Source organism: Brassica napus, chromosome A4, assembly GCF_020379485.1.
Source record: "Brassica napus cultivar Da-Ae chromosome A4, Da-Ae, whole genome shotgun sequence".
Taxonomy (NCBI): Eukaryota; Viridiplantae; Streptophyta; class Magnoliopsida; order Brassicales; family Brassicaceae; genus Brassica; species Brassica napus.
This window is the reverse complement of record NC_063437.1, coordinates 20,821,345-20,846,483: the sequence shown is the minus strand read 5'-3', so window position 1 is coordinate 20,846,483 and position 25,139 is coordinate 20,821,345. Positions and strand designations below refer to the sequence as shown.

Genomic DNA, 25,139 nt, shown 5'->3' with positions numbered 1-25,139 from the left:
CAAAAAAGAGACCCAACAACTCAAGTGTTTCTTTTTCTGCTTCTTCGGCTCAACAAATCAGCACCACATTTCACACTAGTCTTCACGACATTCATGTTCTCGTTGGTCCTTCATTTCCATCACTATCATTTATCCATTTACCACAAGCCTACTATTCTTTTATCATTTTAAAGTTTACTTTTATACATCACGAGATTAGTACTAAAATTATAACTATATACTAGTTTTTTAAAGATTTTTATAACTATATATCATTTTGTTTCAACAGAAATTAAAAGAAACTAGTTGAGGAAAAAATGAAACAATGGCTAACATAACATCAAAAAACTTATTAATATTTTCTGTAATCAGAAAACTTTAGACCAAACCTCAAACTTATTTATGAGAACATATATTCACAGCCAATGCGACGGAAGAAATGAGTACTATCCCATATATTCACAGCCAATGCGACGGAAGAAATGAGTACTATCCCACTTTTATCGAGAAACTTTGACAGCAGAAGTATCATGGAACCCATTGGAGGCTAGAATGCTAATAAGTAATAACCATATCTAAAAGAGGATATCCTATTTCAGATAAGTACCAAAAACATAAAAAATGATTTACCAAAAACACAAACATGCATTGTATGGTGACACATAACACAACACAACACAAAAGGATACACTATAATATCCAATCATACATCTTGGTGGCCCTTTTATGTCTCTTGGGTTATTGCCATGTCCAAGTACAATAAATGTTTCTGTTTCATCACCCTTTACTATCCTCTAATCAATTAATGCTGTGCCTAAAAGACAATATATCTTTATTTAACAGAAAAAAAGAAGATAGATACTAACACAGTCGACAAGTCTTATGTTTGCGAATCAACCATTCATCTATTCAATGCTCTTGTCGAGAGTCTATGCTTTGATCATAGACACATGCATCATAGAAAGATTTGCAAACAAGACTGGAATCCAAAGTCCCTAATCGTATTTATTATCAACAAACACAGTTCCTAACACATCTTGGTTTACTCTGTGATATACCACCAAGCTAAACCGGAACCAAATCTTGGTTTGCTCTGTGATACAACATATGAGCATGAGCCACTCAAGATCCTTGCTCTAGCAACCCATCCATGTCATTGCTCTCGCTGCTACTCCCCCAACCACTGTTCTTTCCCCACGCCCTGTCTTTCCAAATCTGTTCAACTTCAGAAAACGTTAGCCCCTGAGTCTCAGGCACAAACACAATCACAAACACAGCAGCCAGAACCGCGATCCCCGCCAAAATCAAGAACGTCACTCCAGTACCAGCAGCTTCAGCTACCGACAAGAACGTTTGCGCCACAATCAAATTACTGATCCAGTTAACCGTTGCAGACATCCCTCCGCATATACCTCGGTACTGTTGCGGATATATCTCCGAGTTCACCGTCCACGGAACCGGTCCCATTCCCGGTGCAAAGAAAGCAATGTAGAGAGCTAAACCAAGCACAGCGAGCCAACCGTAGAGCCCTCCATCAGATGATGATGCGTCAGACTGTTTGAAGAAGGAGACAGAGAGGATAATGAGAGAGATAATGACACCGCATAGACTCGAGAGAGCAAGCTTCTTCCGTCCACAGTGGTCGATGAAGTAGATCCCCACGACAGTACCAGCAGCGTTCATGGCAGCAACGATGAGAGAGAGTAAGAGAGCGAGCTGGTTTGAGTGAAAGCCAGCCATTTGCACTATCGTAGGGCTATAGTACATGACGGTATTGATCCCAGTGAATTGCTGAAACGCCTGCAAATACAGGTTTTATCTTTCATCAAATCTTGAGTCCTATTACAAGACTGAAAAACCAGACAGACATATAAGTAATATATCGGTGTTTTTACTAGTTTCTAACCAATGTTTTGAGTATTTTATGAGTCAAAGTAGGCATGCTGGTTCAGGTAGTTTGAGTAGTTCGGTTCGACCAAAATCTTGACAAACTGAACCGGGAAAAAGTTTGATTCGGTTCTCGGAGGTATCCGGGCAGTTTGGTTTTTAAAAGAATTACCAAAACTAACCGAAGTTTTTGGTTTTAATTATATTTCGGTTAAAAGTTTGGTTAAAGTTGGTTAAGTTTGGGAAATTCTGATAATTTGGTTCAAAATTTTGGTTAATTCGGTTTGAAATTTTGTTAACAAAATTTTCTTTTTGAAAAAACAAACTAACCGATTACCAAACCAAACCAAAAAACCGAAGTTTTTTTTTTTATAAACCTGCCGAATCGAACTGAACTGAACTCCTAACCGAATTATTGGTTCGGTTCGGTTCAAAACATAAGGAGGACTTTCCAATAAGTTACCTGAAGTCCTGCTCCGGCAAAGAACGCGAGTCTCATCTCTTTGGATCTAAAGACTTCCAAGTAGCTAACAGTGTGTTTCCTTTGCTTCTCTTCCTCTTCAGCCGCGGAAAGATGATCAATCTCGTCCTCCAACCTAGAGATGTCATACATTCTCGTCAGCACTTGGATCGCTTCCTCTTTACGGTTCTTCATGAACAGCCACCGAGGAGACTCTGGCATGAACATCATCAGTACAAACTGAACAACAGCGGGAACACCTGAGACACCAAGCATCCATCTCCACGTTCCTGGAACCTGCCAACAAACAATAAATCTCATCAGTTCACAACCTACCAAGAAACGAAAGAAACTGTCTATGTTAACTACTAACCTGTGTGAAAGCGGAGTTAATAAGGTATGAAAGAAACTGTCCACCAGTGATCATCAACACATTGGTGCTCACAAGTCCACCTCTCACTTCGGACGGAGACGCTTCCGCTATATAAACGGGCGCAGTCACAGAAGCAACACCAACTCCTAAACCAACCAAGAAACGACCAGCGATCAAAACATACGGATCAGGCGCAGCAGCCATAACGATTGCTCCAGCTGCAAAGACGACATCAGCAAACATGGTGGCTTTTTTACGTCCGTAATAGTCATTGATCCAACCTCCTGCTGCCGCACCGAGTATAGCACCAACTAAAGCCATACTTACAATAGTTTCCTAAAAAAAAAAAAATCATTCTTAAAGAAAGTTACCACAGCTTGGAACAGATTAAACAATAAAGCAACATACCTGTAAGAAACTACTCTGCTTAACAACATCGAAGTCATCCTTAATGTACAAAAGGGCACCAGAGATTACACCTGTACAAAAGAGCAATTCTTAAATCAGACAGAACCAAGTTTTTCAACTGAAATTACGAAACTTTCACAAATGGGTCAGTGGAGAATTCAAATCTAAGGCATAAAAACATTTTATTTCACGGTCGGGAATAAGAGAGAGACCTGTGTCGTAGCCGAAGAGGAGACCACCTATGCCGGCAGTAACAGTCAAACCGAGGATGTAAGAGTTCCCAAAATAAGACATTCTTCTCTCAGGGTACATATCCAAGTACCCTGAGCTCCCAGGCGCCGACGGGATCGTCAATGTCATCTTTAACTCTCAATCTGAGAATTTCGCCGGAAGTTCAACAAGAAAGATGAATAAAGATTTCAAATTTAACGGATTGTGGTGGAAACTCCGAGACTCGAGGAGGATAAGATCGGAGGATCTGGATTGAGAAGACGCCGAGGTGAAATGTGACGGCACAAATCAAGCCGTGAGAAAAGAAAAGAAAAGACGTCAGAAACGTGAAAAGATAGGAGACAGAGGAGAGGGATCATTTGGATTTACACGGCGAAGACTACAGAGACAATAATAGTTTTTCTATTTTTTTGGAAAAATAGAGCAAGAATGTTTTATCCTTTTGAATTAATTTATCAGTTTCGGACATAATTGTCCTAGTAATAATGAAAATAATTATTAAAAATTATATAGAGTTCAGAAAAATCTGAAATACAACCATGAGAATTTTTTTATATGTTTTGATATAAGAAACTAAATTCCAAATAAAATTGGGAAAATAGGCGAAGACTACAAGACAATAATAGTTCTTCTATTTATTTATTTTTGGGGAAAATTGGGAAAATAGGCTAAGAATGTTTTACCCTTGTATTCTTTTGCATTGATTTATCAGTTTTGGACATAATTGTTCTCATAATAATGAAAATAATTATTAAAAGTTATATAGAGTTCAGAAAAATCTGAAAAATCAATACAACCATGAGAATATTTTATATGTTTTGATAAAAAAAAAACTAAGTTCCAAAAAAAATTGAATATGTTGATCTAGATTTGGTATATATTATAATTCTTGTTATAAAGATAAAATAGACATTATAAATTGTTTTAATTTATTTATATTATTAAAATAAATTAAGCAATACATTAAATATATAATAAACATTTATATTTTTCGCATATCTTATATTTTTTAAAATTAAATTAATATAAGTGTTAATATCACTAATCAGACCCCAAAAAAAAGGAAAGTGGTCAGTTCCTAAATTAGCAAAGAAAAAAAGGACTAAAAATATAAAATAGTTCGGACAGATACACAAAAGCGGACCAGACGGTCTGAACAGAAGCTTCGATTTGTTGGCCAAACTCCCTCTTTCCTTTCTAGTTTTTTTTTTAAAAATAAAAGAAAAAGTTGTTTACTTTAAACGTGTGAGCGATCTCTTCGCTCTGAAATTTCAACCCTTGTTGCTGTTCATCCCCTAGATTTTCGCCGTCGTGTTAGACAAGTATCTCTCATCTTTCTTCCGTCTGAAATCGAGTTACGTCTCCTCAACTTCTCCACTTATCGCTTTGTCTTAATCCTTTCCTCTGTAAGTAATCTTCATTGTCTGTTTCTTGATAAGTAATCGGTTGTTTTAGAAATGAAATTGAAATAAAGTTTCTTACTTTATGTTGAAGTTTCATTTGGATTCATGAAAGATTGGATTTTTATTTGAAGGGTTTTGGGGGTTTTAAAGGTTATAGAATTAAAGATGTTCAGAGTGGCAATTCATTTTACTAAAGATTGGATCTTTATTCGATGACTTTAGATTGTTACCATCGGAGATTATTGTTGACAAGTCACAAAGCTGAAGAATGCGAGCGCCAGCTTTGTTTGCGCAATGCTTGCCTGGCTTGCTACCTCAGGATCGTGGCGGTGTCTCTGCACTGTCTGAAAAGGATTTGCAGCTTCCAACACCAGCTGTTGAGATCATACCTTCTAAGGTTGTTGTTTGCTCTTTGTCACTACCATTATAGTAACTTTCTGATAAAAGAAGAAGTAGTTTCTTATGACAAATTAGATGTAATTTACCATTTAATCTTCATAAAAATCTGAGAGAAATAAATATTTTTTTTTCTTTCCATTTTATGTATGGAGTAGACTTGTTATATATATATACCTTGCAACTCTAATTATTTCTTTGTTTCTTTTGTTTTGTAGACATCATCTCATAACAGGTATTCAGGGGAGAATCTAGATGTTCTTGGTTTACCAGTTTTTAAGGTACTACTAATTCAATTTTAAAGACAATTAAAAAACCAGTAGTAATGAAAGAAAAGAAATTAACTTATCAATTCACTTGGCTTTTCAAACCTCTTGTAGGGGAAAGTAAGTGTTGCTGATATCATAGGGATCTCTGGTTCAGAAACTGCTCCTTCTAAATACGAAGGTGTGTGCTTCAAATCCACTTGCATCTGATGCTTTAATGTACCATAATAAACTGTATTTATCTACAAAACTATTGTGTAGGTTCTCTGAAAAGTTGGGATAGTTCCATTGTTCTAGTTGATGTCCTTAAAAACGAGATCCGTGATGGACAGCTTAGCTTCAGAGGCAAAAGAGTCCTTGAGGTACTTCCTCCTCACACTGAACAGTCCCCTAGCTTAACACTTATCTACTTCAGTATCCTGCAATGAGCCTAAGACATTCTTCATTACAAAGCTTGTGACATTAAGTTCTTATTATAGATGTTCTGACTTAACACTTTTGTCCCCCTTTGTATGACGACTTGAGCAGCTAGGTTGCAACTATGGAGTCCCAGGGATATTTGCCTGCTTGAAAGTAAGCAACCCTACACTGGAACATAGCTGTTACTGACTTACTGTCACAAGTCTCATAATCTAATCTCGTTTTGCTTATAGGGTGCTTCCTCAGTCCACTTTCAAGACCTCAGTGCAGAAACAATAAGATGCACAACCATCCCAAACGTTCTCGCAAACCTCGACCAAGCTCGTGACAGGCAAAGCCGCCAACCGGAAAGCCCGCTCACACCGTCAAGACAAGCCGTCTCTGCGTCTGTCCGTTTCTACGCAGGAGAATGGGAAGAGCTCCCGGCCGTTTTATCAATCATAAGAACCGATGTCTTCGAACCAGCTGCGATGAGCTTGAGTTTCTCAGAGGAAGATTTCAACGACGGATGCAGCAGCCAAGACGGGAGCGTTACAGGACAACAACAGCAAGACTTCTTCTCGAGGCGGTCGAGGAAGCTCTCGGGGAGCAGAGCGTGGGAGAGAGCTAACGGGAGTGATCAAGGAGGAGAGTGTGGGTATGATGTTATATTAATGACTGAGATTCCTTACTCGGTTACTTCTCTCAAGAAACTGTATTCTCTCATCAAGAAGGTTGGTTTCTTGATCCTTCTCTCTTTAGTTCTTGACTTGGTGGTTGTTTGTTTACTTGTTATAGTGATGGTTGTTGTTTCTTTAAACAGTGCCTGAGACCGCCTTACGGTGTGGTGTATTTGGCGGCAAAGAAGCAGTATGTGGGATTCAGCAACGGAGCGAGACATCTGAGAAACTTGGTGGATGAGGAAACTATCTTAGGAGCTCATTTTATTAAAGAAACTACAGACAGAGACGTTTGGAAGTTCTTCCTCAAGTAAGTCTAGAAGGAACACAAACTCATGCATCAGTTTGAAAAGAATTCATATACAAAAACACTTTTCTTATTGTATAATGTAATGCAATATCATTTAAGGTTCAACATGCCTTTGTTTATATCATCTTGATGTTCCTTCATTTTTTTAAAAGAAGTAAACAATCTTACTCTTCTTCTTTTGGTAAATATATTTGGTTTAGCTTAGTTGCCAAAGTAATGGATGAAAATGTATTTTACACATATTTTAATTAATGGCAAGTAAGCATAGTGCTTATTACATAACATGTGGTCTTATGGATGATCAGTGAAAAGCTACAACATCTGATCTAACAATGCATGTAAGTTTTCCTATATATTGTCAATTGACATTGCAATGTAGCAGAGATGATCTAGTAACCATGAGACAGTCATAAGTTACTACTATACCATCAAAACAATTTTAGACAGTATACGCAGAACAAAAATGTATAGAAGCCAGAATAAAAAGGTATTAAATCAAATTGTTATAAGTTCTTGCAAAAAAAATCTCTCATTCGTACAAGAAACTGTAATAATTTGTAAACTTTAATCTCTAGGAACGACATCGTTTAACTGATCAGTACCATCGACTCTGATTCCACTGCGACGGACGGAGTCAAACAACGGCAAAACCCTTTTACGGTGGTGAACAGGTCTTGAGATCTCCTCCTCCGCGTCGATGGAGACGGCGTCGACGCCGAGCTCTCTGAGACGCAGACCGAGCTTCTCGCCGACGCGAGAGGCCGTCTTGGAGTCCCAGAAGCTGTTGGAGCGAGGGAAGCGGTAGAGATTGGCGCGGCTCTGGGCGAGGAACTCTTGCTCGGAGGAGGAAGCCATGGCTATGATGGTGGAGGTTCCTGGTTGAGTCACCTGCGCCGTGATCTTGCGGCAGGATAGGACTAGCTGGAGGAGATGGTGACGGTGGGTCCCGTTCATTGATTGGTTTCTCGATTTGATTTGAGTTCTAAAGATCTCTACTTGGTGCTCACGGAGGAGGATGAAGGAGATCAAAAGATTAGATTTTTACTTCCTTTCCAAGCTCGCTTTCAGTCGCCAATTAAAAAAAAAAAAAATCATGTTTTTATGTCTTAACTGAATTGGGTTCGGATTCGGAGCATAGAGTTTGGTCGGAAAGATTCGTCATCGTACTTCTCTTCTGATGATAAAATAATTTAAATAGAAATGTAAAAACAAAAGCCCGTATAGCTCAGTGGTAGAGCGTCAGTCTTGTAAACTGAAGGTCCGTAGTTCGATCCTGCGTGTGGGCACTTTTTTACCACTTTTAGATGTTTTTGACTTTAGAGATCAGGCAGTAATTTTAACAATTTTCTAGTTGAAATTTTCAACATGAAAATTGTTTTATCAAGTTCGTTAATATTATTATTCATAAATGGATGGATATATGAGTATAAGAAAACATACATTATTCCATATTGGCAACAATAACAAAAAGAAAACCATAAACATATATAACATGGTTATGGTCGATACTAATGGGGGTGAAGTCAACTTAGCACAAGAGCATGCATATGCTTTTATCTTTTCCAAAATGTGTGTGCATTGTCCTGTAAGGCTGTAACCCCGATGTTAATATATATTACTTATTGTTTGTAGGTAATTAAGGAATCCCAATTTTTTCTATCCACCCGTTGATTGCGTAATACACAGAATATGCCAAATTCATGTGCGACTGAGAGTCTTTGACGTAGAAATATTGTATTGGATACTTGTTGTAGAGTTTAGAACTTTGGATCAACTTAGAAACAAAGCCTAACACTGAATGACGAAAAGAAGAAATATAATGTAGTTGATATCTACCAGAAAACACACACAAATTAACCTGGTGTCGAATGTTACGTGTGATGATAACCAAAGTGGATCACGAGTGGAGTGACCACTCCACTACCGAGAATCATTGCAATTTGCATCTAAGAACGAAAGTAAAGGAGGAAAAGTTAAATACAATAGTAAGTATTTGTCAAATAAAAAGGGGAAAAAGCTTTAGGATTCATATTTTCCTAAACACATGAATGAAGTGAAATATAATAAGAAAATACAGCAGATGATGACAACTATAGGTATGAATTATGAGTGGAGCTGGCTTTAGTTGAGCTGGATGACAACCATGTAGTAGTCCATGAGACTTCTCACAAAGTCAAGTGTCCTTGGATCCCGGCCAGTTACACGACACCCCGTGAGAATCTATGATAACTTTTAATTATAAACCAGTTTAGTTAATCTTTATTCTATACTCCCTTCCTGAAAGTAGAATTTTGTAGATTTATTTTTTGTTTCAAAATAAAATATTTTCTAAAATTGTAAGTTACTTTTAGTAGTTAATGTTAAAAAGTTATATACTTTAAAAAACATTAATTGAAAATATTTGAATTGGTTGCATACTATTAGTTGATATTAATTTCTTGTTTGGACAAGCTCTACTACTTAAAAAAAAAACTATTTTTGTTGTTGTTGCTAAAAAAAACTATAATTCTTATTTTCTTGTTCACAGTTTCAGAAAAATTGCAAGGTTAGTATTGGCCATGCAAGTTGCTACTTGCTAGAGTTCTAGTTTGATACTATTAACTAATTTTGATGGAAATCTCATAAAACTTCGTTTACTAAACATTTCTATATGCTAGTATTTTTTATAACAATACCCATGACTAGACTAGTTCTTCTTGGGTTTACTTTCCAACGACTACTTACTTACTCCTTTCTTACCAAACTCTCGCAGCTCTTTTTACTAAAATGTTACTATTAATTCCTAGTAATAAATGGTTGTTGAGCAAGTAGGTCCACGTAGAAGAAGTGAACCAATGGAATGGCGACAACCTTCGAGACATGAGGAGATCCAACGGTCATAACCTAACTTTGGCGTCATTCTTGGCGCGTTTTTTGGTTCCTCAATGTCTTCTTTGGATTCTCAGACCCGTTAAGTTTTCATCATTAAAAAGCTTTCAAACACTTGTTTGTTGTTTTGCTGATTCTAGAAATATTACATAAATTGTTGATGTAGCGAATAGCGACTAAAACCTTTGTTTGTCTTGACTATTTACATCACTCGAGGGAGGCATCAAGACCACTTGAACAAAAAATATAAGAAGTGGTGGTGTAAAGTCTACTCTGCAATGAAGACCGGCACATTTATCACATAAAAGAAGTTAAAATAACCAAACAAATGGGGACAGGAACCAAACATCAACCATTATAACAACGCGGTTTTGGACATTACTTCCTTTATAATTTAACACAAAAGCGATGTATATGTTTAACTACACCTCTATCTTCTTCACGCGTTTTCTGCACCTTCTTTACTTTTTTTTTAATATAAGATCGAGTGACCTTTTTTACTATATCAAACATCTTTTCATTAAAATATATATTAACATTTGCTTAATATAAGAAAAAAAAAACATTCGCTTAATATGGTACATACACTTAATAGATTCGGTATATCACGGCTTTTTCTACTTTTAAACCTTTGTTTTGAGGAGATATATATCAGTTATTTTATTAAAATAGATTAAATTTCATCAAAAAAGATAGAGAACACAAAACTATAGTTATTTCATTTAATTTAGTTTTCATGTCAAAAGTTTAAATAAATTATTTATCAATGGTTTATCAAATCTTCACATTTCTTTGCAATAATTTTTTTTAATTTTCCAAAGAAATAGTAATGTCCAATGTATTGTAAATAATTAAGTAGATGATATGATTTTTCAGGTCAAATTGTATACATTAACATTAATCTGAATCAAAGACTACGAATCTCTAACGTTTTTATAATGATTCCAGAAGTTTTGGATCTTAAATTCACAATTTCAAAAAAAATAAAATTGATTTCTTAAAATTCTAATTTAAGTTAACATTTCTTAATAAATAGAAAAAAAACTAATCCATTACATTAAACCTAGGCTTTAAAACATTTTGATAAGTCTCTAGAGTTTCAAACATTTTGTTCTAAATATGTTTGAGAAGTCATGCTTAGACTAATCTCTCATTCCCTTTGTTTGATTTACTAGTCGTTTAACTCGTGTTCTTTTCCACTTTAAATCGTTCCCATTTCTGTTTACTTTCTTCAAACCAAAAAGAAAGTTGAAATTAGTATACAAAAAAAGAAGTTAAAATTGAAGAACGTTAAAGAGTAACGTATATGTTGATTTTTTTTGAACATTCGTATATGTTGATTAAAAATAGCTTCAACGGTCATTTTTTTTTTTTTCCCAAATTGAAATTCATTCATACGATAGATTAATACAAAAGCTGGCAGATAAAAATATCTCCAGAGCCAAGAGCCCAAAGAACAGGCAGCTAGAACCCACACCGGGGTAACTTTCGAACACATCTTTAACTAGGCAAAAGAAATACCACACACTACGACTCAATAAACTAGAACAACTAAACCAAAGCAAATGACAAATCAGTGCAAACAATCTCCTAAGAAGCAGATAACAATAATCTGGATAAATCGATGCTGCCCTCAGCACGCCATACGAACCATCCACTTGTAGAACCCAAAGACACCGTAGTGCCTTCTCAACCCGGATCTATCGCTGCTGCCTATGGCCCGCCAAACGATACCATCCCCTCTCGTAACTAAGAACCAAGACTTCACAACCCGACCAGAAAGATCGTTTCACGATCCACACAACTCTCGGATACGGTATGAACCACTCTCTGACGTCCATTTTGCACCTAGATAGAAGTCCACCAAAACCTCCACACAACCAAGCTTCGTCGCTCAAAACCCATAACCATGATAAACACTAGCACACGTAAGCGACGAAAGATCAATGTAGCCACTACAACTGGAAGATAATTTTGCAACTGAATGAGTCAAAGCACAACCCGCTGAAACAACACTGCCCTTTTGCACCATAATGAGAACAACCCATCCCAAACACATTACCGAGTAGATAAAATGTGGACCTTGACACCTCAAACGGACAGGATAAACGAATTCCCAGCTTCAAAGGTGTGGAGCACAAACCACCGGTGAACCAAAAGATTCCACTCCGACGATGGGATGTATGGCTCCACCACGCACCTGCAACAAAGTTCACTTTGACTACTCCATCCTCGTGAAACCTTCCGGCGTGTTGCCTCCGAGAACCGTAGAAGCAAACCTCTTTTCCACCGGCCACTAATCCTCTCCTCCAATGATCTCACCGCCGCAGGGGAAGCTAGATCGATGGTGGAGGAGGCGTCTGTCAATGTCACGCGCCGTTGTCGAGAAGCTATCATCAAAGATCTTAAAAACGAAAAATCAGATCTGACGAAGCTTTAGCCCTAAAAGCCGACTCCCCTAGCGATAGCCCCACCGTAAGTCTCGCCACTACTCCAAAGAACACCAGGATCTGTCACCGTCGCTCACCGAATCGAGCTCAGGTTAAAGAACCCAATAACTCAGAGCAGCCTGCATATCAACTCCATGGAAGCATGAAAGCATGAGAAGCAAAGGAAAAAGGAGAAAAGAGAATGGAGGGGTGCCTCCGACACCGGCAAACACCGGGCCGGAGCTAGAGGATTTAGGTCTTCGGCGTCTTCACGCGAGGAGAGAGCGACGCTGTTTTTCTTAGGTTCCAGTTTCTTTGAATCACTTTCCTTCTCTTTCTTTATTCTTTTGGATGAGCTTCAACGGTCATATAATAGTGAAAAATAATAATAAAAATTTCTCGAAACTATAATATTTAGAGAAATTGCACCCCATACCTTAAACTTTTACCCTAATTAATCAAGTACCCTAACTCCCCCAATGTTATGCCTTCCTCCACAGACACATAGTTGTCACATCCTTGGTATTTTCAATCTTTTCAGTATATTGAGCTAATTTGCTCTAATATTTAATTCTCTGAAAAGATATTATTTAATTACAATAAATAAAATTTTCTTTCTCTCTCCCTCTATAAAACAACAACAATTACCAAGTTATTTCTCTACCACACAAGCTCTGTTTCTAAGCTCTCCTCTCTGTTTTCATCACATTTCGAATAAAGAAGAGTTTGATTTCAACAGTTATGGTGAGAATCTTCCTTCTCTACAATCTCTTAAACTCTTTTCTCCTCTCTTTAGTACCAAAGAAGCTTCGAACTCTCTTCACTCTTTCCTGGTTCGACAAAACTCCCCACAAGAACTCATCCATGTCACTCTCTCCATCACCGTCCTCTGCTCCATCCATAAAAACAGATCCCACCGAGCTAAAACGTGTTTTCCAGACCTTCGACAAGAACGGAGACGGTCGTATCACCAAAACCGAGCTCAACGACTCGCTAGAGAATCTTGGAATCTACATACCAGACCAAGAACTCACTCAGATGATCCACAACATCGACGCCAACGGCGATGGATGCGTGGACATAGACGAGTTCGAGTCCCTGTACAGCTCCATCGTCGACGAGCATCGCAAGGATGGAGAAACAGAGGAAGAGGACATGAAAGACGCGTTTAACGTGTTTGACCAGGACGGTGACGGGTTTATCACCGTGGAGGAGTTGAAGTCTGTGATGGGTTCCTTGGGACTCAAGCAAGGTAAGACATTAGAAGGTTGCAAGAAGATGATCATGCAAGTGGATGGTGATGGTGATGGTAGAGTTAATTACAAAGAGTTTCTTCAGATGATGAAAGGTGGTGGTTTTAGCTGCAGTAACTGATCTTTATTTAGGATTTAACATATAAGAGTGTGTGTTTTTATTTGTTTAATTTGTTTGTTTTCTTTTTATGTGTAAATAATTTTTTTTTGATGATGCATCAAGTGTGTAATTTTTTTTCCTTTTTAGGATTCTCTAAGGTCATGTAAGATTCTCCTTCTCATTTCATTTGGTTTAGTTTTCTTTGTGTAACATTTCTTATCAAACAATTATTAGTAATTGGTCTAACTAACATATAAAAAATATTTTAAAAATGAAAAGTCACCACACATATATATGCACCTATTTAGTATCCAGCAACATGAGACTTATAATATACTCTTCACGCTCAGGATTAGACATCTAAAACGTGAAGTTAGTGAAAAATCTTTAGATTCTAATACCATATTAGTAATGAATGTAGCTCACATCTGAAAATTATGTGAAAAGTGAAAGATTACCGCACTTTTATATTTACTCAAATCTAAAATTTAGTTTAAAAATGAAAAATTGCCACACTTATATATTACATCTACTTCAACATCAATTTTCGATATGACATATTACACCCTTGACGTTCAGGAATAGACATCTAAAACGTGAAGTTAGTGAAAGCTTTTAGAGCTCTAAATATCATATTAGTAATGAATCTAATCCATATCCAAAAATTATTCAAAAACGAAAGAGTACCACACTTATGTATTACTTTCATTCAACATCAATTCTCGATTTGATGTGGGACTTACCATAATAGTATAAATCCATATGTAGTAGACCAGGGAACTGCATACCCAGCTAAATCATGTCCAGAGACCTGATTTGTATGTGAACATTCATGTATTTTTTTTGGGTCTAGATGTTAAGAACAGAACATTCATGTTTTCTTCTTATCTATATATGGTTACATAGTTTCTCACATTACATTCCATAAAACTAAGATTCAACAACAAATAGATTACATTGAGATCCGGGAAAATCGGTAAAGAACGCTCAACAGATTTAAAGAAAGAATATACAAACGAGTGCATTAAGAATCATCAATCCATGACCTGCTTACTACAAAACAATGATAATCAGTGCACTAACACGCTCATTTCGGGTCATGTTGGGCTTTCATATCTGAACTAGCCCAAAATAATACAACTTTCTTATGACAAAAAAATATTTAATTAATCTTACATGATTTATCGAAAATATTATGTAGAACAATTTTTAAGGAAATATCAACAAATATTATTAAAATTTCACATATTAAGAAAAAAAAAATAACTTTTATGAGTCTATAAGTCCACATCCACTAGATCTATAATCCATATTTACATCTACACTCGGCATTATTTTGCTTTTCCAAACAATCATACAAAAATAGTCAAATTCAGCAAAAAGAAAAAGTTCAATCACCTTCCAGCATGGGGACGTAGCCAATGATATCGCTTCATAATTCAGACATCAAATCTCACTATAGCAAAGACACATACACGTTTTTAATAGGGAAGAAGATTGCCATCAAAATGAATAACAGAGAAAAAGCGATTCGAGATGTCAAGAGAAACCTGAAGGAGACATGATGATGAGAACTGTTTGTTCAAGGACAAAAGAAGAAGGTTTAGGAAAAGCAATGAAGCAAACGAAGAATCCTAAATGCGTTTATTCTGTCTGTATTTAACTTTGCTCAATCGACAAAACACATTGTGTTTAAACTCTCACGCCCTCCTAGACATAATAGACACATGTTTCTTTAGTTTTGTGGATCCTCGGTTCGGAATATGGGTAATCGTGATTTTCTAAACACATATTTAGAGGCAATTAAAATGAAATCAGTTTGGTTGTGGAATTAATCAGAAAAAATACTTGGAGGGAGGGGGGGGGGGGGGGGGGGGGGGGGGGGGGGGGGTGGGGGGTGATTGATTTGTGTATTAGTCTAGGTGATGGGGTTGAATGTGAGATTACGTAGTGAAGAGGATATAAAAAAGTCAGCCCATTGGATAACTCTCACTTAATGTTTAAACAATTTTGATGGAAATAAAAGGATAGAGTATATTCTGTATGGAAATAAAAGAAAATAGTATATTTTATTTGACTAAGAAAATACTTCCAAAAATGTATGTTTGTGTTATTATATATAATAATCAGAATGTGTTAAGAAATATCATAAAATAAAGTTTAGGGAATATTTTAATCATAATCCAAAAATAAAGAGACAAAAAATGGCTATCACAATAAAGACTTTAGTCACGTTTGTTTTTACTATACTCTTCATAGTATATTCTGTTCATTGTGATACTGCGGTTACCACTGATGATGCTCCGTGTAATAATTTGTATTTTTACTCTAATTCTAATTATTTCTGAGTAATTAATATACATATTTATTTAATGATCTTTATTCATATAAATAGTTTATGGAGGAATGAAGATCGACGACGTCTGCTTCAACTTCGATAAACCATGTGAAAAAGCCGGCGGTGTGTTAAAAGCTTGCGATGACTTTTGTACGGAACATTATTTGGTTGGCGGATATTGTAACGGTCAAGGAAAATGTTGTTGTATACATCAACATCAAGTATGAAATCATCTTATCAGAGTGAAACTAAAACAATAAATAAATTTATCAGATTGAAACTAGTATTAGTATATGTTAATTATTTCCAAAAAATTACATTAAACATATATCTGAAATAATGTATTGTTTTAAATTTTAATTATTTTCAAATATTTTCCTCTCATACACATGGCTATAAAACCATTCTTCCAGCAATAGAGAGCTCACACCATTGCAATGACCATAAACAAAAACCAAAGACAAATATTTTTAAGAAATGGTAATATTACATTAAACATATATAGTTACACAGTTTCTCACATTACATTCCATAAACTAAGATTCAATAACATCTAGATTACATCTAGAATATACAAAGCATCACACATTTAAAGCTGGCTTATAAATAGCATCTTGTTTACTACGCAACAGCTCGAACTCTATTTCTTCAAACTCCTTCAAATTCTCAACCACACTCTCAACTCTCTTCGACATCCGATTACTATATTCCTCAACGATCTTCGCAAACGCATCTAGCTGCTCCTTATACGCTGCGCATAACCGCTTCTTGTTCCTCAGCTCTATCGTCAACTCTTGAATCCTCTTGTCCTTCTCATCCTACACACATTTTGTGCTTAACAACACACAAAAGTACATAACTACTTTAACTGAACTCAAACTCACCAAACTCTGACGCGCCTGTCGTGGTTCTACGACAAGCGGATGGTTATGTTCTTTAACGAACTTGGTTACGACCCATTTACCAGACCGGTCGTACTTGACATGAACCATGGCCTTACAACCTTCTCTCGTGCTCTGTCTTGGTTTCCTGACAGAACCAGACTTGCCACGAACACTAACACATCGACCTTCTTTATTACAGCCGAATCTCCGGGCAAGGATTCTTCCGTCTCTCTCGGATCTCCGACAAGACATCACACGCATCACGAACCCTAAACTTCTAGAGTAATCGTCGTAGAACATCTTGGCCGCTTCCTCGGATTCAAACTCAGTGCCTTCACGAGGCTCCACTGCCATCGAATCAATCGTTACTGTAAAGCTGAATTGGTCGAGAAAATTGAAACCCAGAGAGGGAAAGCAATCGAATTGATGAAAGCTGAGAATTTTTTTGCTTACTGGATTTTGACGATCAGAAAGGATCTTCGGCGAGAGAGAGAGGTGACCTAAATTGATATTTTAGAAATTGAGTGGGGCTTGTTTTGAATAACAGAAAATAAATTAATTAGGGGCTGAAGAGAAAGAAACAAATATTTGAGGGGTGAAAGGAAAACAAAACAAATCTCAAACGAGTTAGTGCTGCATATGGATCAAAAATTTATAATGTTAAATCATTTGAATTCTTAGTTATTCAGGTAGGTTCAGTAAAAAAAATTCACCCAAAAATTTAGCAAATTAATACTCTACTGTATCATACATGTTTTTGGGGAAATTATTTTTAGAAATACATTTATTTATATCTTCAATACATTTTTTAGACAATAATGATAAATCGTATTTAAAAAAAAAATTGTATTTATTAAAATTTTAATAGTTTAAAATGATGAAAACACATTATCACAAAATAATATATTTATAATCCAAATTTAAGATATTTTTAATTTTTATTGTCTTATTTTTAAAAAAATATAGTAAATCATTTTGAAACATATGGAATAGTTATTACACAATTTTCAATATGTCTCTTAAGCTTTGTACATATTTTAAAAGCTTTAAAAAGGGATTACTCTATCTAAATCATGTGTTAATCTAAAAATACATCAGTGATACAAAAGAGCGGGGCATGGGTGGTCCATTGCCCATGGACGGTCAAAGTGTTATAATTTTTTATACGGAGATCAAATGAAATATTATATTCTTATTCTTTGACTAAGAAAACACTCCACCTTTTTAAAATGTATGTTTGTGCTATTATATAGTGTATATATATATATATAATCAGATATATTATGCAAAAAAAAATCATAAGAATTTAAAGAGAAAATTTAAGAAGTTTCAGAATATGTAGATCTTAAAGATGGATAATGAAAACTGTAATCACATTTGTTTTGACTATTCTATTCATTGTATCTTCTGTCCATTTTTATATTACATCTACCGCTAATAGCCTAATACTCTTGATATCAGTATAATTACATATCCCACTTTTTAACGATAGAAACAATTTTTTCCTTTTTGGTTAATTAGTATATATATTGATTTAAATATTTTTTATTAATATAAATAGGTTTTGGAATAAATTTGGCCAATATGCTTCAACCTCTCAGGGCTGTATGAATAGTTGCTAAATACAAATATCTTTGTAAAAGATAAGTATGCGAAAATTACTAAACTATTATAAGTTACACATTAAAATTATTGTGATCAATCTGATAAAGTTTATTTATTTCATAAAAACTATTGATCACAATAATTTTCTTGTGAAATTTTTAATATTTAGTAATTTTTAACCGTTAAAATTCAAAATATACATATACAAAACTAATTTTATTATATAATTAATGTAATTATTTAATTTATTTAATAATATAAATTAAAAAATTGATAAAAAATTTACAAATTGTTATCAAATATTTATTACTTAATATCATTAATTGTCATATTTATTGAAAATCACATTAAATGATTATATATATGACTTTTATTTAAGTAAAGATGAAGTAGATTTTTTTTGAACATTTAATTAATGAGTGGTCCACTTTATTATATATATATATATATTGTGACAATTAAGAACATTATATCACACATATGCATTGTATTTAATGTTACAACTCAAAAGATGTTTCTCAATCTATATACTATTAAAGTAGAATCTCAACTAGGATTCTGCAATTAATTTTGAAATAATTTATGGTTAACAACTTTGATTTCTTTTTTTAGTTATTAAGAAAATAAAATGACCATCTAAACTACTTACCTTCGCCTACTAATAGTCTAATACGTACCTAATATTTATATCAAATATACCAACAAATCTGGACCATACAATTAATGTACCATCCACCTGAAAAAAGGATTAATATTATAAATGTTCTTATCTCTATTGATTTTCGTTAGTTACTATTTCTATTAGTTATAAAACTCTGACGGCCATTAATATCTTTTTGACAAATGTGGAATCATATACCAAATGCTTAGATTTTATTATTTGGCCATGATTTAACTTACATAACAATAATAACAAAGGAAATAATGTAAAATGGAACTCAATAATATTACCATATGATTATAACAGCTTCCATTTTATTTTATTTTTAAATCATAGAAACAACTGTAAATTAAATGATCAATATATGTTATTTGAATAAAATAAAAATACGTCATGTGATTCTGAAATGTAAGAAAATTGTAACAAACTTTTTTTAAACACCATAAACTTATTTGAACATATTAAATTTATATAAAGCTTAAAATCCACAATTACCTAACATAAACGTCAAAAAAAATTTAAAATAATTTTGGAAATTTTATTTAAAATACTTTAAATGAGTCTAAACGGGTATAAATGAGTTAATAAAATAATTACATGACTAACTAGACAATTTTAAATTAAATGGATATAAAGAGTAATAAGCTTAAACGGGTCTACACATTTTAACATTATTAACACAACATTAGATTTTCACAACATAATGAGTGTTAAAATATAGTTACTAATATATAAGAGATGACTAATGAGTGTTACACTCTTTGACACATAAGCATTGTAATTAATGTTATAACTTAAAAGATGATTCTCAATTAATATATAAGAGATTATTTGTATTTTCTGTTGATTAAATAAAATTTTGAAAATAAAAATAAATAGTATTTTTATATTTGATTAATTAAATACTTCTCAAAATGTATGTTTGTTTTTATATATATAATCAGAATGTGTGAAGACAAATCATAAAAAGTTAAAAAGAATATTTGAAACACAATCCAAATATTTAGAGATCAAAAATGGCTATCACAAAAAAAACTTTAATCACATTTGTTTTTACCATCATTTTTATCGTATCTTCTGTTCATTGTCTTACTACAGGTAGCGCTGTTACTCCGGATAATGGTTTATATTTAAACTCAATGTTGAAAATTTTGATTAATTAATATACATTTTGATTTAATTATTTGAATTCCTATAATAGGTTATGGAGAAATTAAGTCAGAGATTTGCATCAGCTCCATGTCACCGTGTACTTGGGTAGTGCGACGATATTCCACTCCGGACGCACTATGTAACCAAATGTGTATGAGAGGTAAAAACAAGCCCGGACATTGTGTTAATAGAAAATGTTGTTGTATTTTTTAAGTACATGTCTAAGATGAAATCATCTTAGCATATGTTTTTAAATATCTATAACAGAAGATCTAGAACAAAATAAACAATATTTACCAGATTGAAAGTTTGTTTAAAGTTGGGTAATATTCATTTTAAATGTAGAAAATTAAAACTATATGGCAAAAAGAATCATAACATTTTGAAATTAGTATGTTACCAGACCGGTCGTACTTAACATGAATCACATAGCCTTACAAGTCCTCCTCTCGTGCTCTGTCTTGGTTTCCTGACAGAACCAGACTTGCCACGGACACTAACACATCGACCTTCTTTATTACAACCGAATCTCCGGGCAAGGATTCTGCCATCTCTCTCGGATCTCCGACAAGACATTACACGCATCACAAACCCTAAACTTCTAGAGTAATCGTCGTAGAACATCTTGGCCGCATCCTCGGATTCAAATTCCACTGCCATCAATTCAGAGAGATCGTTACTGTAAAGCTGAATTGGTCGAGAAAATTAAAATCCAGAATTTTTTTGCTTACTGAGAATTTTGACGATCAGAAAGGATCTTCGGCGAAGAGAGAAAGAGGTGGCATAAATTGATATTTTAGAAATTGACTGGGGCTTGTTTTGAATAACAGAAAATGAATTAATTAGGGCTAAAGAGAGAGAAACAAATATTTGAGGGGTGAAAGAAAAAAAAACAAATCTCAAACGAGTGCTGCATATAGATTTATGATGATTGTTAGAATTTATAGAATCTAGTGTTATTGGTTTACACATTCTCACATTCTCATTAAAATCTAGTGTTATTGGTTTCATGATTTAGTAATTCTATACACAATCTTTTGTTATTCAAAAAGTCTAGATTTTAATGATTCTTTAAATCTATTAAATTTGGTGTTATTGGGAGTTGTATTCTTCACCATTTAACTCATAACACAAGATTTTGAGAATACTACTTATATACCTTAGATTCTTAGAATCATTATATCAATGTATTTTCATAGAATTTCACAATATACAAAACTCTCTACAACTCTTTCCAAATTTAACAAATCTCTCAATTTTTAAAATCAACAAACTCTATATTAATCTTACTTCCACTAACACCCCCTTAATCATTTGAATTCTTAGTTATTCAGGTAGGTTCAGTAAAAAAAAATATCCAAAAATTTAGCAAATTAATACTCTACTGTATCATACATGTTTTTGGGGAAATTATTTTTAGAAATACATTTATTTATATATTCCATACATTTTATTAGATAGTAATGATAAACTGTAATTTTTAAAAAATAATTGTATTTATTAAATTTTAATAGTTTAAAATGATGAAAACACATTATCACAAAATAATATATTTATAATCCAAATTTAAAATATTTTTAATTTTTTATTGTGTTATTTTTTTAAATATAGTAAATCATTTTGAAACATATGGAATAGTCATTACACAATTTCCAATATGTGTCTTAAGCTTAGTACTTATTTAAAAAGCTTTAAAAATGGATTAGTCTATCTTAACCATGTGTTGGGTTTGCAGATTAACTTTCTAGATGGAATCAAATTTTATAATCACAATTTTTTTCTTACATCACTATTTGATCTTCCGTCTAGGTCTTAATATTAGAATTTCACTAATTGTATTTACAACATTCTTTTTGAAGTTCTCTCGGCAGTTCTTGGATTTTTTTCATCCTTATCAAAATGGTTTCATACTTTCGGCTCACTATATAATACATCTGCCACAATTGCCACTGTTTAAATGTGTTTATCTTGTTACATACTTATCAAGTTTTTATTTGATAGCGTTTCAAAACATTAATTAATAAATCACTTTGGAATATTTCGAAGTGTACAAAAAGAAATTAAGAATATGAAGAGAATCATAATAACATTTTAGTTTCCTCTTTTCAAACATAAAACTTCACTTTTACAGTTGACAGATAGACTCAAATACATCAGTGATACTTATCTCAAGCTTTTTCTTTCAAAAAAAAGATACTTATCTCAAGCTTTTCTTTTATGAGATCCTAAATTTCTCTAAAGCAGTAGATTTGATGATGTTGAGAGATTCTACCAAATCATCACATAGTCGGTGAGGATCTGGAATCACAGTTGCATCGACCGCTAAACTGATAGTAAGCTTGTTTACATAACTTACAAAATGGATATTGAGAACCTTGTCCAATAAAAAAAAACAAACACATAAACATCTATTAACTATATAGTTTCATCAAAAGTTTCTTATAGTTTATGTAACAACAAAGTGATATAAAAGTAGGGCATGATTATATAGTATAGCTATACTTACTTGAGATCCTGTTAATGCACTTGCTGCGAGGTAAGATATTGGTTGGTCAAATATACTTATTTCTTCATCTGGACCCATCATATTTGAATATGTCAATGTTGTATGATCGAATAACCTCTTTGAAATAGCTTGTACTACCTGTTATATATGTATCTTATAATCAAACAATTATTTATATATGAGTAAAATAGTTATACAATCATATATACTTCACCTTTTCTCCAAAAAACTTCATATTGAGTTTGATGACTCCGTAAAAGTTAAATGCTTCTAAAGAAAGTTTTTTCTTATCCATAGTAGCTTTGGCTTGTCGGACATATTCTAACGGATCATCTTCTGATCTTATCCACAGAGGAAATATAACGAGACCTACAAAGTTTCCCCATGTACACTTTGCACCTTTCGTCATCACATTGTCCAGATCCTACATTTGTATAGTCTTACATTTTAGTTAGTTGTATAATAATATTCCTTTCTAACTTATACTAATGTTTTTTCACCTGGATTTTTGTATATGGTCTTAAGTTTACAGCTACAGTACCACGAAGATGAATTCTGTCTAAGACTTTTTTCTTCTCGGTCGTAGTATCTTCATCTGCTAAAGATATCAAATATCATATCTACCTTCAGACCACACGCACACGCACGCAGAATATAATCAAAAAACTTTTTAGTAGCCAAATATAATGTTTTCAGTATTCATTTTTTTTCTCTCTAAATCAATATATTTTCTTTTAAAATAGCGAATAAATTTTAAAATATTGAAATTTTGGCTCAAAAAACTGAGAGTTTCAAATATCTGAAATTAATAAATATTTATGATAAACATTGACATGAAGTGTTTTTAATATCAAAGAACTATTTAAACTGTATTTATCAATGATTGGTTAAAATGCTATAATTAATTCTCAAAAGAAAAACAGAAAAATGGGACTACTGTTACATATGGTAATAATATTATTAGAAAAAGTAAATTTGATTTAAAGAAAAGAGGAAGAACTAAAGTTTACCATATTTTCTACTCAAATATCTTGAGAGACCTGCTTGTGTCATTCCAAGAAGAACATCATTTACCTTCTACAAAAAAGCATGAATTTTACATTTGTTATTGTAACAAAAATGAAACTAACAATAGATGTTTAATACTCCCTCTGTTTTTTTATTGTAAGTAGTTTAAGTAAAATTTGTTTGTTTCAAAATATAAGTAGTTTTCATAATTTTAAGTAACTTTTATTTTATTGGGTATAGTGTGACCAATCAAATAATATATATACTTATTTATGATTAGTTTAACTACACCTAATTTATATATCAAATGCTATTTTTGGAGAAATTAATATCTTTCTTAATAATTGTGCATTCACCTAAAACTACCTACATAAAAAAACAGAGGGAGTATTAAGAAAATGACAAGAAGTACTATGAAGTATATAGTGTACCATTTGCATTATGTTCTTCACCAACTTGACATCATCAAAGTTTATTATCCGATGGATAACTTTCTTAGGTTGAATTCCATCCATGAATTCACTCGAAAGATCACTTTTGGTGTCTCGTAGGAAACATAATGTAAGCACAAATTTAAACACTTCAACAAAATTGATGAAGATGAATCTTATCATATACCAAAATCCGCTACCAATAAACCACCAACCCTTATCATTAGATTTTTGATGTTTTTTTGTTGTAGCAGCAATAGTAGGAAGTGCGTTGGGGTCTGATGTTTTTCGCGAACAAGCGAGTAAAAGTGACATAAGAGACATTCCATCCCCCAAAGAATGATGAAATTTTACTATACCCACAGATTCTGCATTTGAAGTCTTTAGGTTTAACACGTGAAACTCCCATGGTGGTATGGACATGTCCATTGAAGTATTGGCTATGGTAGAACAATAATCTTCTATGAAATCCTCAGGATTTTCTAGGTTGACATGATCTAGATCTGGAACAATTACATGACTTTCTACTTGAATTCTGACGGGAACCCAAACTGGTTCTCCTTTCTTTTTATTTTTACTATCCATGTCCTGAAATGGAATAATATAAGATCAAAGAACATGACATACGATATTTTCATTTTTTTAGTTTATATCTATAATCACATCGTTAGTAAATGAAAATTCCATTTTTACCTATTGTCTATAACAAGATGTATGTAGGTATATATATATGATTACCAGTTTACAAGAGAAGCGAGGGAGCTTAATCAATGACTCCTTGATGCCTGCAACAACTGAGGATATGTTGCATCTAGTTTTCAACCCTAGTGTTACCACAATGACGGCACATAGTTCAGGTGAACTGAGTAGCCGGGAAACTGGACTAAGTGGTTCCTCGGTTCCTCTTTCCTCCTCCTCCTCACTCGCCATGTATTTTCCTTTCTTCATACTAATTCTTTCATTCTTTGGTTGTAACCTTGTCTATATATAGCCACACTTCACTTTAATATCACTATTTCTTTTAAAATTTTATTTCTTTTTATTAAATAGGGTTGGTTGGCACAACACATTGGTAAACATTTTAAAATATGAGAATATTCATACATCATCAT

At 33.6% G+C, this 25,139-nt stretch overlaps 6 protein-coding genes, 2 long non-coding RNA genes and 1 other non-coding gene across 17 annotated transcripts; 5 read left to right on the top strand and 4 right to left on the bottom strand.

The window, feature by feature from the left end:
- Positions 1-794: 794 nt before the first annotated feature.
- Positions 795-3,751, bottom strand: LOC106368700 (inositol transporter 1). Its single transcript, XM_013808720.3, has 5 exons — positions 3,320-3,751; positions 3,108-3,178; positions 2,700-3,035; positions 2,330-2,623; positions 795-1,779 (listed from the first exon to the last, which is right to left on the bottom strand). Exons 1-5 carry the CDS (start codon positions 3,465-3,467, stop codon positions 1,102-1,104), a joined length of 1,527 nt encoding a protein of 508 aa, XP_013664174.2. The 5' UTR covers positions 3,468-3,751; the 3' UTR covers positions 795-1,101.
- Positions 3,752-4,483: 732 nt separating this feature from the next.
- LOC106368698 lies at positions 4,484-7,009 on the top strand. 3 transcript variants are annotated; one of them, XM_013808717.3, is made up of 8 exons: positions 4,484-4,744; positions 4,964-5,138; positions 5,356-5,418; positions 5,518-5,584; positions 5,665-5,765; positions 5,932-5,976; positions 6,057-6,536; positions 6,626-7,009. In XM_013808717.3, exons 2-8 carry the CDS (start codon positions 5,010-5,012, stop codon positions 6,794-6,796), a joined length of 1,056 nt encoding a protein of 351 aa, XP_013664171.2. In that variant the 5' UTR covers positions 4,484-4,744; positions 4,964-5,009; the 3' UTR covers positions 6,797-7,009. The 3 variants fall into 3 exon arrangements, with proteins under 3 accessions (XP_013664171.2, XP_013664172.2, XP_048634721.1); XM_013808718.3 differs by having other exon boundaries at positions 4,493-4,692; XM_048778764.1 differs by having other exon boundaries at positions 4,500-4,744; positions 4,958-5,138.
- Positions 7,010-7,260: 251 nt separating this feature from the next.
- BNAA04G25010D lies at positions 7,261-7,938 on the bottom strand. The gene has a single exon (XM_013808719.3). It carries the CDS (start codon positions 7,744-7,746, stop codon positions 7,357-7,359), a length of 390 nt encoding a protein of 129 aa, XP_013664173.1. The 5' UTR covers positions 7,747-7,938; the 3' UTR covers positions 7,261-7,356.
- Positions 7,939-8,006: 68 nt separating this feature from the next.
- Positions 8,007-8,078, top strand: TRNAT-UGU. Its single transcript has one exon. It is a non-coding gene; the product is annotated as a tRNA-Thr (tRNA).
- A 4,602-nt stretch (positions 8,079-12,680) lies between these two features.
- On the top strand, positions 12,681-13,679 carry LOC106368697 (calmodulin-like protein 5). The gene has a single exon (XM_013808716.3). It carries the CDS (start codon positions 12,831-12,833, stop codon positions 13,461-13,463), a length of 633 nt encoding a protein of 210 aa, XP_013664170.2. The 5' UTR covers positions 12,681-12,830; the 3' UTR covers positions 13,464-13,679.
- A 1,816-nt stretch (positions 13,680-15,495) lies between these two features.
- LOC111214696 lies at positions 15,496-16,072 on the top strand. The gene is made up of 2 exons (XR_002664048.2): positions 15,496-15,749; positions 15,838-16,072. It is a non-coding gene; the product is annotated as an uncharacterized LOC111214696 (long non-coding RNA).
- A 175-nt stretch (positions 16,073-16,247) lies between these two features.
- On the bottom strand, positions 16,248-20,500 carry LOC106368696 (protein FAR1-RELATED SEQUENCE 5-like). 4 transcript variants are annotated; one of them, XM_048778763.1, is made up of 4 exons: positions 20,483-20,500; positions 17,118-17,164; positions 16,665-17,011; positions 16,248-16,598 (listed from the first exon to the last, which is right to left on the bottom strand). In XM_048778763.1, coding segments are annotated over exons 2-4 (585 nt in total). In that variant the 5' UTR covers positions 17,119-17,164; positions 20,483-20,500; the 3' UTR covers positions 16,248-16,361. The 4 variants fall into 4 exon arrangements, with proteins under 4 accessions (XP_048634720.1, XP_013664169.1, XP_048634719.1 ...); XM_013808715.3 differs by lacking the exon at positions 20,483-20,500 and having other exon boundaries at positions 17,118-17,354; XM_048778762.1 differs by lacking the exon at positions 20,483-20,500 and having other exon boundaries at positions 16,665-17,040; positions 17,118-17,205.
- On the top strand, positions 18,572-20,383 carry LOC125608369. Its single transcript, XR_007339305.1, has 2 exons — positions 18,572-20,028; positions 20,132-20,383. It is a non-coding gene; the product is annotated as an uncharacterized LOC125608369 (long non-coding RNA).
- LOC106368695 (wax ester synthase/diacylglycerol acyltransferase 3) lies at positions 20,356-25,014 on the bottom strand. 4 transcript variants are annotated; one of them, XM_048778760.1, is made up of 8 exons: positions 24,766-25,014; positions 24,028-24,615; positions 23,599-23,665; positions 23,089-23,186; positions 22,803-23,012; positions 22,589-22,726; positions 20,814-20,895; positions 20,356-20,735 (listed from the first exon to the last, which is right to left on the bottom strand). In XM_048778760.1, exons 1-8 carry the CDS (start codon positions 24,973-24,975, stop codon positions 20,497-20,499), a joined length of 1,632 nt encoding a protein of 543 aa, XP_048634717.1. In that variant the 5' UTR covers positions 24,976-25,014; the 3' UTR covers positions 20,356-20,496. The 4 variants fall into 4 exon arrangements, with proteins under 4 accessions (XP_048634717.1, XP_048634718.1, XP_013664165.1 ...); XM_048778761.1 differs by having other exon boundaries at positions 23,089-23,183; XM_013808711.3 differs by lacking the exons at positions 20,356-20,735; positions 20,814-20,895 and adding an exon at positions 22,076-22,456.
- Positions 25,015-25,139: the final 125 nt, after the last annotated feature.

Bases quoted from the DNA above. Each gene is read 5' to 3' on its own strand.
- LOC106368700 (XM_013808720.3), bottom strand. From the start codon at position 3,467: ATGACATTGACGATCCCGTCGGCGCCTGGGAGCTCAGGGTACTTGGAT. The intron at 3,179-3,319 runs GTCTCTCTCTTA...TCTTTTGTACAG, and splicing joins CCTCTTCGGCTACGACACAG to GTGTAATCTCTGGTGCCCTT. The intron at 1,780-2,329 runs GTAACTTATTGG...CTGTATTTGCAG, and splicing joins TTGCCGGAGCAGGACTTCAG to GCGTTTCAGCAATTCACTGG.
- LOC106368697 (XM_013808716.3), top strand. From the start codon at position 12,831: ATGGTGAGAATCTTCCTTCTCTACAATCTCTTAAACTCTTTTCTCCTC.
- LOC106368698 (XM_013808717.3), top strand. From the start codon at position 5,010: ATGCGAGCGCCAGCTTTGTTTGCGCAATGCTTGCCTGGCTTGCTACCT. The intron at 5,585-5,664 runs GTGTGTGCTTCA...ACTATTGTGTAG, and splicing joins TGCTCCTTCTAAATACGAAG to GTTCTCTGAAAAGTTGGGAT. The intron at 5,766-5,931 runs GTACTTCCTCCT...CGACTTGAGCAG, and splicing joins GAGGCAAAAGAGTCCTTGAG to CTAGGTTGCAACTATGGAGT.
- LOC106368695 (XM_048778760.1), bottom strand. From the start codon at position 24,975: ATGAAGAAAGGAAAATACATGGCGAGTGAGGAGGAGGAGGAAAGAGGA. The intron at 23,666-24,027 runs GTACACTATATA...GCTTTTTTGTAG, and splicing joins TGAAGAACATAATGCAAATG to AAGGTAAATGATGTTCTTCT. The intron at 23,013-23,088 runs GTGAAAAAACAT...ATACAAATGTAG, and splicing joins GACCATATACAAAAATCCAG to GATCTGGACAATGTGATGAC.
- LOC106368696 (XM_022716804.2), bottom strand. From the start codon at position 17,018: ATGGCAGTGGAGCCTCGTGAAGGCACTGAGTTTGAATCCGAGGAAGCG. The intron at 16,599-16,664 runs GTGAGTTTGAGT...AAATGTGTGTAG, and splicing joins GACAGGCGCGTCAGAGTTTG to GATGAGAAGGACAAGAGGAT.
- BNAA04G25010D (XM_013808719.3), bottom strand. From the start codon at position 7,746: ATGAACGGGACCCACCGTCACCATCTCCTCCAGCTAGTCCTATCCTGC.